Below are 13,193 nucleotides of genomic sequence, written 5' to 3'. Positions count from 1 at the left end.
CTTTCCCTCAATTATCTGAAGGATGGAAAGAAAATCCTGTAGAATTTGACTCTCTTTTCAATGAAAGCAAGTACACATGGAGCTGGGGAAGCCCAGATATCCTGTCTATGTTTGCCAAAGGTAAGAGTCACTGATTCTGTTTTCTCAGACAATAAATAGGTTAATATGTCAGTAAGGTAATTTTCTTTATACTAACTATGTTTTATTGATTTTGAGATACATGTTTTAATATATCTAACATTTCTGAAATGGGGATGTGTGTTACAGTGAATAGGCATGTCAATTTGATTTTTCCTTCTGAGTGGAACTTGAAATATTGGCACACCATATAGTTGTCGGTATTCTGGATTCAATGAAATGATACAAGACTCTAACATTCAACAACTTTATAATCTTGGGCAAGTTAGATAACTTCTTTGAACTTAAGTTTGCCTTTTTATAAATATGTTAATTTTTATCTCAGGTTTGTTTTTAGGATTAAAGTAGATAATTCATATGAAACGTTGAACAAAGTGTCTATATAACTTCTCAAGATGATGTTGATGCCTGGCTTATTTTACGTTGATAAATTAAAAAGTTGGTAAAAAAATTTAAAAAAGACATTGGTAGTCACATAAAGATTTAAACATTAAAATTTATATTTATGATTTCTACTTTTATATATTCAAGATCTTGCCATTTGATTTGTTGTATTTGTTTCTGTGTATGAATCTGTAAGTATTAGAACATCTTTTGATTACAGAATTTATTAATATTGCTACCTAAAATCACTTGGATTTTATTTCAGTTTTATGTCATTAGATGCCTTTTAATGGGGACAGAATGATTGGTTATTTTGCTTAATAAAAAGGTTTTTTAACAGGATACTTTGCCACAGCTGTAATTATAATTAATTGGAATTATTGAAGATTATTATGTCTTCAAAGCAAATACATATTCAGAATTTTACATATCATATTCACAGAATATTATCATGTAGGGAAGGCCAAGAAAAACAAAACCAAACCCTGCAAACTGCTTTACATGCTCCGTTCTTTGGACAGCAGTTTAGCTTTGCGGAAGAGGGGCGGTTACTGGTGGTGGTGTGGATGGATTAGGTCGCGATGGCTTACACCGTCCTGCTTATGGCTATGGCTGACAGGACAGGGCTAATGCCTGAACTGGAGCCAGCCCCATAGGAATGTTCCGTTTCTTATGGAACCAACAAACGCACTCAGATTTAGGATGTGGGAATTAGAATGGCAGAGCAGCAGAATAGCTAATGTTAGTAGAGCTAAACTGATATTGTAAGAGATTGTCATTATTTTATCTTTTCTATATAATCTGTAAGAGCCGATCTAACTCAGAAATTTACTAAATTGATTGGATTCTTGATAAAAAACTGCAAATGTATAAGATTAATATACATCAAACTGTTTATACATCAAACTTACTCCATCAAACTGCTTGGCAATAATTAATATTTCTTCCCTTATATTGATAAACCTCTCCCCACCAAAAAAAAGGATTTATTTTCTGGAGGGCGAGCCCCTTGTAGTACAGGCTTCCCCTGCTAAGTGAGTGTTCTAGGACCCCATCTGTATCACTGTACCAGCTGGCGTTGTTGTGAGAGGCTGTGTCCGGCTTCAGTGAATTTTTTTTTTAAGATTTTTAATGCATTTGCCTGTTTCATGGTGGGTGATTTATGAGCACACCTGCCCATTCCATACTGAGTGTTCAGCATTTTTTGACCAAAAAACAGCATGACCCCCATGCTCCATCCTCCCTTTTCACCCTATCTCTCCCCTAGAAACTTATTTTTGTTTTCCCAAATGAGAAAAGTCCTCAGAGGGAAATGTTTCAGTGGTGTGGAAGAGGGAAACAAAAAACAGCCGAAGCACTAAAAGGCATCAGAATCAACGGGTTCAAAAACTGTTCTGAGCAGTGGGGGAAAAAAGATGTCTCCATAGGTGTATTGCATCAAATGGAGAGTACTTCGTAGGGGACTGAGGTTTAAACATGTAAAAATAAATACATAATTTTTTGTAAATAAAGTCTGTTTTTTGGCGGTCCGCCCTCGTAATATGTTCTATGAGTAAGAATATTTGAATTTTCTTCTTGGTTTAGGAAGTTTTGTAAACTAAATTACTTCCTCTATTTTAGATTATAACATCCTAATACAAAAGAAACAGTTTTTGAATAGTTTAATCCTTATAGAGAGACAAACTTTGGTGTTTATTTTTATATATTAGCATTGTCACTTGGTGGGTTAATTAACTTACATGTACTTTATCTGTAAAATTAGAATATGTTATTGTGAGAAGAAAATGCAATGGCATGTGTACAAAAAAAAGCACGGTCCATGGCACATTAAATAAACGTTAATTCTTCCTCCCATCTTTATCTTCCCCATCATACAAAATTCATTGAGAAAAATTTTGGTTACTCACAAATTTTTTTAAATAACTGCTTCGTATTTATAACAGTTTAAAAGATGGTAAAAAAAAATTTTTCCCCCCAAATTTCCTTTTCAGGTGCTACAGGAAACCATGTTTTTACATATAGTTATGACGCTGACAATGAAGATTTTGGTGCCCAGGATGTATCAAAACTGGATACATGGGTTTTTGATAGTATTAAGGTACGTGGTATTGAGAGGTTAATGTACAGCACACGTATTTCTACCTAGAGCACTAGAAACCAATTTGTTAGTAAATGCATCTTAGTTGTTTTCTACTTGTGTGAATGTGAAAGTCCTATATTGTAGCACACTATTTTTAAAAGACTGGATTCCAAGAAATTATACATTCTACAATAACCAATTAAAGAGAACTTCTAAAAATAATTTTTAAAAGATAACCTTTTCATAGTACCTGTTTCTGACACTTAATGAGCCCTAGGCTGGAACTGGGTTGACCTGTGTTTCAGTCCTCGCCTGCGGCCCGTCCTCGGCGTGACTTTGCCGCGACTTTGCCGCCCTCTCACAGGGGCCGCCCCGTGTGAGGCGGTGACCGCCTTCTGAAAAGGGTGGTTGAAGCCTAATGCAGTTGTAAGAACAGAAAGTAGGTTTTTATAAAAATTGTACTTTGAAGAAAAATTCTGTTAAGTAAAAACAAATTAGCAAGTTAATCAATAAAATATGCATGTAAGAATTCTTTGACTCTTTGATAATGACAGTTACCGCAGTGTCACCAGGAATCCAGTTAAAATTCATCAAAAATTGTGGGAAAATCTCAGTTGTGGCTATTGGCTCTCTCCTTTCTGTCAATCCATTGTTTCTCATCTTCAAATTATAACTTATAATTCATTTGTTGTAAGAAGCTTCCATTGATGGACCTTTAATGATTCTTTTTACCAGTTATGTCTCTGAACTGACGTTGTAATCTTCTCCATAATGTAGTCATTTTTGTTCATTTGTTTGTAATAGACTCTTTAGTGTGTGTTTGCATTTGTCTTTGTGTTTACATAGCAGGAATTAAGTGCTCTACATTCTTTGATAAACACTACTTCTTTTATCAGTATTTTTCTCCTTGAAATTTTCTTTTTTTAAGTAACAGACTTTTGTCAACGGAGAGAACTTTCAGGTTAAATTAAATTTCTTTAAGAAAATAATTAGTGAATTTCTTTGCTAATCATCATGTTTTAACATAGTCTACTTATTTATGTTAGCTGCTGCTTAAAGGCCCTTGGCTTACATAGCTAAAAATGCTCGAAAATCATGAATCTGATTTCTTGTGGGTGGGCATATATATATAGCTGGTGGTGTTAGCTGCTGCTTAAAGGCACTTGGCTTACATAGCTAAAAATGCTCGAAAATCATGAATCTGATTTCTTGTGGGTGGGCATATATAGCTGGTGGCTGGCCTGATCTTATGCCTTTTTTTCCTTCTTTATTTCCATATTGCTAGCGTTGGTGAACAGAAAGAAAAGATTTGCCCATGACTTCATTTAAAAAATATATATATAGCAACAAAAATAGGAAATCATCAACAGTAACTAAACAGTGTGAAGGAAAAATACAAGGGCTGAGAATATGTCTTTAGAAAATTCTGGCCTAGACTGAACAGCGCTAGGGAAAGACTTTCCTGAGAATGCTGAGATGATCTCTGAGGCTACATGGGCGACAGGAACAATATGGACCTGGATCGCCAGTGGCATTCTGTGCCTCTGGGGCCCCGAAGGAAGAGCCGGCCTGGGCTTGAGGAAGCCTGAGGGGTGGAGAGGTTAGCATGGCAGGACCGCGGGCTGGGAGCGAGGTTTGCCAAAGGGCTGGAGAGGGAGTCAAGGGTTTTATCTGCACTCTGCGCGCTGGCCAGAGACTCACGCCTAACACAAGCCAAACAGTTTACAAATCCATGCAAATTTCTACTCACTTTTTTTTTCAGTTGGGGTAAATATACATAACATAAAATTTGCCATCCTAGCCATTTTTAAGTGTACAGGGTCAGCAGAGTTAAGTACATGCACATTGTTATGCAACCGATCTCCAGAACATCTTCATCTTGCCAAACGGAAACTCCATGCCATTAACCAACAACTCCTCACTCCCTGCCCCCCACCACACACACACTGCTCCCCAGCCCCTGGCAGCCACCATCTACTTTCTGTTGCTGTGTATTTGATTACTCCAGTTACCTCATAAAAAGGAAATCATACAGTATTTGTCTCTTTGTGACTAGTGTATTTCACTTGGCATAATATCCTTAAAGCTCATCCATGCTGGATCTCTTTGCTTTCTGAAACTCAGCTGGTGCACCATTTTCTGTATTAGGCCTTTCCTGGCTTCCCCTTGCTTTGCCCCACTTCCCACCCGACTTAGGTAATAATCCTCTTCTATGTGCCCTTAAGGCCAGTAGTACTGCTTTATTTTTGGCTCTTGTCAAAATATTTCTTCAACCTCCTATGTTTTATTCAATGGTATGAGATCTTCATAAAATCAGACCTCCTTCCTATAGCCTATTTTTGCCACAGGAGATAGCTCACTCCCTATTGAACACAGATGTCTCAAATGACAACAAGGACCTTGTGTTGGTAGGCCTGAGGGCAAATTTAAGCAAAATAACATAATGTTTTAGTTAATGTATAAATTTTAAATGTGTTCATCAGAATTATTTTATAAATAAAATAAATGAACTAAATTTTTTAACTGATTTGTTACATATAGGAATTCCTTCATGCTGCCAGAAACAACCAGTCTTTGTTTTCTAAACTAAAAGAAGAGAAAGTAGTTTTTTTCTTACATTTATTAGGATTAGATACAAATGGACATGCTCACCGACCAACATCGAGGTAATTTTAATGCTGTGTTTTATTTCTTGTATTTGTGGGAAACAACCATTCTGTTTGAACTTTTAAAGTATTATAATAGCTTTTTTTGTGATTTTTCACAACAAAACTTATATTTTAAATAACTCTAAAGTAAAATAAGTTCTCAGTGATATGAACTGTAGATTGATATAGAAGGTAAAATCACATGTGCTGTGGCCAGACTGCACATTAATGTGAGTAAAATATATCCTGTATTCATTTATCGATAAAGAGAAAAAATTTATATATTTTAGAAATTCAGTATATCTAGAAAAGTATTTTTATGGTGTTATATCACAAAAAGATGTAATTGGCTCTTCCATTTAATCAGTATTATATCTAGCAAGTCACTGCATAAACTTTTGTATACTGTACTTCAGTAGTATTCCTTATATAGAATAGCAAATATTTTTCTCACTTTTGCAGACCGTAAGGAAGAGGAAGAATCCATGTTATACTTTTAGACTTTATCTCAAATTTGGTTGAGAATAGTCTTAACTGTAAAGCCTATTGAGTAGCCGCCAGTAACAAATACCCATGCTCCCCGCCTTTCACACGATGCACTGTTTTAACTAATAGAGGTCACACCAAACCAGCCTCCCTCAACCTGCCTTGCCATCCTAGCAATTTTTAAGTGTACAGGTATAGAAAGCGTAAATGTAATTCATTCAAAACCTATCTGCTATGATATTACATTATAATATTTTATATCACAAACAGTCTAAGGCATGAAAACATTCCATAGTTGAAACAGTTATATTTACCTGTTGATGCAGCAAGGGCAATATAGTTTGCATTATGAAAGACATGAACTGAAGGCATTGCTATTGCATTTGAGACGTAAAAAGCATTCATTAAAATGTATTTGCTAATTAGTACCCTCCTCTTAAGTCATTTCTGAAAACTATTTCATATCCTGTTGCTTCTTTAAACAGAGAAAACATTACTTTTAACAATCTAAACAGCTCTGGTTTTAAAATGTTAAAGGAGAAATCTAAAAGTATTTCAGGAGTTAATTGACTTTGAATGTCATGAGTTCATGTTGAGTATGATTTTTCCAAATTTAATTTCTGTTTCTTTTTAAACAGGGAATATAAGGACAATATTAAAATAGTTGATGAAGGAGTCAAAGGACTTGTGTCTCTCTTTAAAGAGTTCTATGGAAATGATGAGAAAACGGCCTTTATCTTCACCTCTGACCATGGAATGACAGACTGGGGTGAGCCCGTCTTTAAGCAACGTGTACTTTATGATTAAAGTGGTAACTGAAGCTTGCAGATACAGCATTTAGGAGGATTACGTGTCTTAGTGTATGCAAAGTGTCTAGCATATAATTGTTTAAAATGTTAGCATAAAAAAATTCTGAACTTATATACAAAATCTTCTGACTGTAGAAGGACTATTTTCTCACAATGTAACTTAGGGAAAAGTGGGGAGGAGAAAACAAAAACTACCAATACTTTCCTACCTAGCGTTAGCTGTGTGTGATGGCAAAGGGGCGAGGGAGAATCGACCCTAGGCAATCCTGTCCGCGCTGTGAGAGTCCCTAGGAAACACAGTGTGTGCCCAGGGAACAAAATGGGGCAAAGATGAGGTTTGAATACAGAATCCTAGTGAGCTGATTCCACTTTGAGAAGGGCTTTTGGCTGCACCAGCCGGAGAGGCCTGGAAGGAAGACACCTAGAGACCTCGCCATCCCCTCTGGGACAGACCTGGCGGTAGCCGCTTGTCCCAAACGTGGGAGGTTCCTCCCCAAAACCGCTGTTTCCCTATTCTTTCTGCCTTGGGAGCTACTCCAGCAACATCTTCTCCATGTCTTATTGTTAGTATTCTTAGTTTTTTTTTCAGCCAGAGTTACTCAGCAGACATTCTGCCCTTTTTGTTTGTTCATTTGTTTGTGCCTGTTTGGTGATGCTGCTCTGACTTGCTTTGGGAGTATTTTAGAACTAATTGTTATACAGAGTTGCAAGCATTTGCAAGTGTGGTAGCTAGAATTAACAATAGATGAATTAACTTTAAGCATTTAAAAAGTAAATATTTGGGTATAAGTTAGTTTGTATGGACTTGCCTTATTCCTCTTGGTGTCCTTGCAGGTTCCCACGGGGCTGGCCATCCTTCAGAGACCTTTACTCCTTTTGTCACTTGGGGAGCTGGAATTAAGTATCCCCAGAAAGTGTCGGCTCAGCAGTTCAATGACACACTTTTGAAAGGTATAAACATTTATCTTTATCATCTTTATAAATAGAACATTTTAAAATAAAACCAAAGTTTAATTTTAAAAAATCCTTTTCAAGCCCTGACTGGTGTGGCCCAGTGGGTTGGGCGTTGCCCTGCAATATTGCCTGTTTGCTTCCCAGTCAGGGCACAAGCCTGGGTTGCAGGCCAGGTCCCCAGCTGGGGTTGTGCAAGAGGCAAACCGAATGATGCTTCCCTCCCTCTCTTTCTCCTTCCCTTCCCCTCTCTCTAAAAAAAAAGAAATAAAATCTTTTTAAAAAATCCCTTTCAAGTGACAGTTTTCCTTTTGATGTTGTGCCATTACTATTTATATATATTACTTTTATATAGTTCCTATTATTTGATTTATAATATTCAGCTCCTATAGTCTTAATCATTTGCCTTATGAAAGTTCAAGTATAAATTTTACTGATTTTTTTTTCACATTCCTTATTTGACTGGGGTGTAGATTAAACCCTGAGTCAAATCTTATCTGCAAAGACTATCAGATAAATCACCCATATGTCATAACTGATGTTTCACAACTGGGCAGATTGTGCCCTAACTCTAGTAGTTTTGAAGCCTTTCTAAGTTGCCCAAGCCTTCCTTGCTTCTCAGTTCCTGAAGAAAAAAGAATTAAGGTAAGGTTCTTTTTCAGGGTTCCACTGAAGTTTTTATTGATTGGACAAAGCAAATTCCTTTCAAACGCCTTACTCTGATTTAGTTCATCAGACTCACCCACACCTTTATTTTGTTAAAAATAAAGATATTTTAAGAATGCATATTTCCAGATCTTGTGACTAGATATTTTGAATGCATGAGTATGGGTGAGGCCTAGAATTTTTTTAAAACCCTCCTCCAGGGATTCAGACTCAAGTTGTGTTCCATTATTTTTTTACCACAGAATCATAGAATACTCTTTGTGGTCTGTATATTCAATTTCTTGAAATGCTTTCATTCTCTTTGTGAGTTTTTTTAATGGAGATATCATTCTCATACTATAAAATTCACATTTTAAAATTGTATAATTTATTCTTTTGAGTACATTAACAAGATTGTGCAGTCACCTCTACTATCTAATTATAAAACATTTCACAATTCTGCCCCCCGCCCCCAAAAAAACCCATTAGCATTCACTCATTTCTCCCTCTCCCCATCACTTTGCAACCATTAATCTACTTTGCATCTCTATGGACTTGCCTGTTCTGGACATTTCATATAAATGGGATCATTCATTATATGCCGCATCCGATTTCTTCCATATGGCATAACATTTTCAAGGTTCATCTATGTTGTAGCACGTATTACTGGTTTATTTCTTATGGCCAAATAATGTTTCATTGCAGTATACACTGTATTTTTCTATACAGTCATCTTATGGACATTTGGGTGGTTTTCGCATTTTTGACTGTTAACAGTAATACCACCATGAAGACCTGTGTGAAAGTTTTTGTGTGGGCATATGTTTTAATTTCCCTTGGGTAGGTACATAGAAATGGAATAAATGGGTTATATGAAACTCCATGTTTAATTTTTTGCAGAACTCCAACAAACTGTTTTCCAATGCAGTTGCATCATTTTATATTCCTATGCCCTGTGGTAAATGGATTAGATTCAATCTAAATAGAAGCTAGGTTAAATAGTATGCCTGTACTTACGAGACAGAACTGTATTTTGGCATTTGATTTTTTTCAGTGAATTAATGTTTTAGAATCACATGACTTCAAGAATCGTGACAGAAAAAGTGTAGTTTTTCTTATATGAATATTAAGTGTTACTAGTTAGAAAGGAAATATTCTTTTCCTCAAGAGGTGGTTAGCGTGATTTTTATAGTAGCTGACTAATAGAAGCAGAAACATATTTTAAACTTTATTAACTTATTAAAAGAAATTTCATTGTAAAATATCTTAGAAGCCTTTCAGCAATATATCTTCAAGTCATTAAATCAAAACATAGGCCCTGGCTAGTGTGACTCAGTGGACTGAGCACCAGCCTGTGGACCAAAAGGTTGTGGGTTCAATTCCCGGTCAGGGCACATGCCTGGGTGGCGAGCAAGGTCCCCAGCTGGAGGTGTGAGAGAGGCTACCAGTTGCTGTTTCTCTCACACATCATGTTTCTCTCCCTTTCTAAAAGTAAATAAATAAAATCTTAAAAAAAAAAAAAAAAGACATGGTCTCATAATTATTTTGATTACTGTTTATTGAAATTTCTGAATGTATAGAAAGGTAGAGGAATGAGGTTGTCTTTGAAGGCAGCTGTAATAGTAACTTTACTGTTTGAACTTTTGGGGTGACTGCCGGTAGGTGCATGACAGCTACAGCTTTATTTCGCAAGCAGCCGCCGTGACAGGAGACCCCGTGCGGCTCCCCGGGACAGGGCTGGGTTAGGTGGAGCCTGCTCATGGTCATCGTCACTGTGCCTTTTAGTTCCATCGTCTCTTCATTAGCCTTCTGATGTTCTAAACGTTATCTCCAAATGGGCATTTTGAAAGTTTAATAAGTTATCACAGAAAACAGCACATGTTTTTCAGTTATTCTTTTAAAATGCTCATTTTAAAAATGCACAGCTCTGCCTTTTAAGAATTATTTGGGTTCATACTGGCTTAAAATAGACTTTTCCAGTACTTTGGTGTTTCATTAGCATTGACCACTTGTAATAATGAAATGATCCATTCTTTTTTAATCTTAACATCAGCTTTTGTGTCTAATTATGTTTTTCATGTTTTTCAGAATGGAAATTGGAGTACTACAAGAGGCAAGATATCAATCAGGTATTCATCTCAATTTATCATGTTCAAATTTACTTTTATCTCCTCTTAAACAAATTTACTTTTATCTCTTGTTAGTCCTGTTCGACCAGAAAAAACCCAAACACCTGAAAAAAACAGGTATTAATAATAATGATGATAAATGATCTTTTGAAACAATTCAATTACCAAGGGAAGTCCTTTCGGTGCAAATATTTTAACCCAACTAATTTTCTTTTGATAAAAATATACAAAGCCTCAAGTAAAACTAAAAGAAGACTCCCTCCAAATAACAATGGCTAATTAATTAATAATATGTAAATTGCAATTTGCATGCCTGTTAAATTTCTGTGCTTTCTTGTTGTGTATGGTTGCCTTGCTGAGTGCTTTAAGCACAAGTCTAATAAAACCTCATTACAGGTGGCTTTCCTGTAGTATGTCAGTTACTGTTTCTTTATTGACACATATTTTATCTTTAATTCCATCCAGGATCCTTACAAACGCAAGGGGGGAAACTGACAAGAGTATAAATGACCCAGCTAGAAAGCTTATATTATAGGAAAATGCACGGCCAGCTTGATCAAGTTAGACTAGTAACATCGTCTATAAATGGGATGCACAGAAATTTCATTGTTGAATATGTGCTGTATAAATATATTCAATTATTTCACTACTTGCAGAAAGCATGGCATCGGATGTACAGCCTCCATAGCGGCAGGAATATCTTACTTTCCCCAGGCCAGCTCCCAAGCTGACACTCCCTACTGGCGCGGGTGTGCCAAGGCCTGGGGTCCCCCCGACAGGCCTGCGGGTGCAGGAGCTGGTCTTTTCTGCACATTAAGGATGCTCTCTCTTCTCAGGGTGGCTGTGTGTTACCAAATACATGCAAATGCATAAAATCAGAGTAGCAACTTGTTGATTTGCAGTAAAAATGACTGTCAAAGGGGTAGGAATAACTTGAAAACTATAGAACAGGAACGTGTTTTGCTTACAGCCAGACTGGGTTATAATAACAAACTGAATATAGATTTGGCCGTTTCTCTCTCCATAATGCTACTTCAGATCTACATTAGCTGAGAATTTATACGTTTCTTCCATCAACATTATTATGCGCCTGCAGTATTGTTTAAACATTGTACAAACATTATCATTCAACATTGTGTCAGTGGTATAATGGTGGGTAAAAGACACAACCCCTGCCCGAGGAAGCTTATTCTTTAGGGGTGAGCACAGATACTAGTCAAATACTTAGACAAATAGATGTAAAATTGTAGCTGTGGTGAGTACTACGGAAGAGGCCCGCGGAGCCTGGAGGGCGCAGAGCAGATGTGCAGTAGTCCCCCTCATCTGTGGCTTCTCTTTCTGTGGTTTCAGTTGCCCACTTTCAACCACAGCCTGAAAATATTAAATGGAAAATTCCAGAAATAATTCATAAGTTGAAAATTGCATGCCATTCTGAGTGGTATGATGAGATCTCCTTCCACCGCGCTCCATCCTGCCCAGGACGTGAGTCATCCTTTGCCCAGCTTCGCCACACTCCCTGCCCATGCGTCACGTAGTAGCCGTCTCAGTCATCAGATCCACTGCTGTGGTATTACAGTGCTGTGTTCACGTCACCCTTATTTTACTTAGTAGTGGCCGCCGGGTGCCAGAGTAGGGCTGCTGGCGATTCCCCTATGCCAAAGAGAAGCCTTAAAGCGCTTCCTTCAAGTGAAAAAGTATGTATGTATAGGGAAAAACATAGTATGTATAGGGTTTGCTGCTGTCTGCAATTTCAGGCATCTACAGGGGTGTCTTGGAAAGTATCCCCTGGCACCTCTATATCTGGTAGCCTGTGTGGCCAGCAACGGCTTCAGAGAAATTGAGGATTGAGCTGAGATTGAAAAATAATAGGAGTTACCAGGCTTTTCAAGCAGGGGGAGCAATACGTGCACAGAACTCTGCTAAGAGGGCACACGGCATGTTGAAGGGTTTGCAGGAAGCTGGTATAAGGAGCAGCAGAGCCTGGTGTGGTGTGAGGCGGAAAGAGGTAGCACTAGACCTTGCAGGGCCTTATGGGCCCTGGGGGCTTAATCCTGAAGCTCAGGAAAGGCCTTGAGTGTCTGACCCCTGAGAGTGGCGTGATCTACTTCTTTGTGTGGGATTCCTGGGGATGCAATGTGGACAACAGATCGCAGGAGGCGCGCCGTGGGTTCCGGGGAAAGGCCATTAGTAGACCCCTGTAGTTTTCCAGTTTTCTGTGGGGTGGCACTTACTAAAAGAGTCCCGATGGTAAAAGGTAAGAAGGATTGAGACCCTGGTAATGGGCAGTCACAGGGGCCGGAATGGAGCTTCTGCACAGCGCCGCCTAGAGGTCCAGTAACTAATAATTGCAGCGGTGTCTGTAGCCACCAGTTTATTGCAGATTATTGTGTGCCAGGTACTTTATACATTTAATCTCATTAATCATGCCATAACTCTATAAGGAAGAGAATTCTGTTTTCTAACTGGTAAGGAAACTGAGGCATTGAAGAGGGTAACTGACCTGCCCAAGGTCTCAGAGGTTACAAGCAAGGATTTAAAAATGGTCGTTCTAACATCCAAGCACTTTACTGCCTGAAAAATGGTAAGGCCTAATATAAAAACTGGCAATAAGATTTAGAAAAGTGGAAGTTACTAGTTCTCTTAGGGAGAGTGGTCTGGCAAGAGGCACCTGAACAGGAGCTGTATGAAATGGTATTTGGGGTCTTCTGTTGAAGGGGCCTCTTATCTGGTGTATCTTTTCTGGACTTCACTTGTTGGCCACACCTCCTTCTGATACATTTTTTCTTTAGTTAATATATACATTTGTACAGGTAAAGTCTACTATTGCTATGGGTTTTTTTGTTTGTTTAATTAAGGCATCCTTTTCATAATACTGAAAATCTGTTACACAAAGTGGTCAAATTCCTAGCTAGTAGGATAAATA

At 37.7% G+C, this 13,193-nt stretch overlaps 1 protein-coding gene across 1 annotated transcript in view; it reads left to right on the top strand.

The window, feature by feature from the left end:
- The window catches only part of PIGN (phosphatidylinositol glycan anchor biosynthesis class N), a 79,250-nt gene that overhangs the window by 8,940 nt on the left and 57,117 nt on the right, over nucleotides 1-13,193 (top strand). Inside the window, exons 5-10 of the mRNA XM_054583755.1 lie at nucleotides 22-120; nucleotides 2,514-2,620; nucleotides 5,144-5,268; nucleotides 6,375-6,505; nucleotides 7,380-7,496; nucleotides 10,230-10,270. Of these exons, the coding sequence (XP_054439730.1) occupies nucleotides 22-120; nucleotides 2,514-2,620; nucleotides 5,144-5,268; nucleotides 6,375-6,505; nucleotides 7,380-7,496; nucleotides 10,230-10,270 (620 nt within the window). The remainder of the gene's footprint in view (nucleotides 1-21; nucleotides 121-2,513; nucleotides 2,621-5,143; nucleotides 5,269-6,374; nucleotides 6,506-7,379; nucleotides 7,497-10,229; nucleotides 10,271-13,193) is intronic.

Source organism: Pteronotus mesoamericanus, unplaced genomic scaffold, assembly GCF_021234165.1.
Source record: "Pteronotus mesoamericanus isolate MK-2021 breed Mesoamerican mustached bat unplaced genomic scaffold, CSHL_Meso_final contig_74, whole genome shotgun sequence".
Taxonomy (NCBI): domain Eukaryota; kingdom Metazoa; phylum Chordata; class Mammalia; order Chiroptera; family Mormoopidae; genus Pteronotus; species Pteronotus mesoamericanus.
This window is presented reverse-complemented; position numbering and strand designations above follow the sequence as displayed.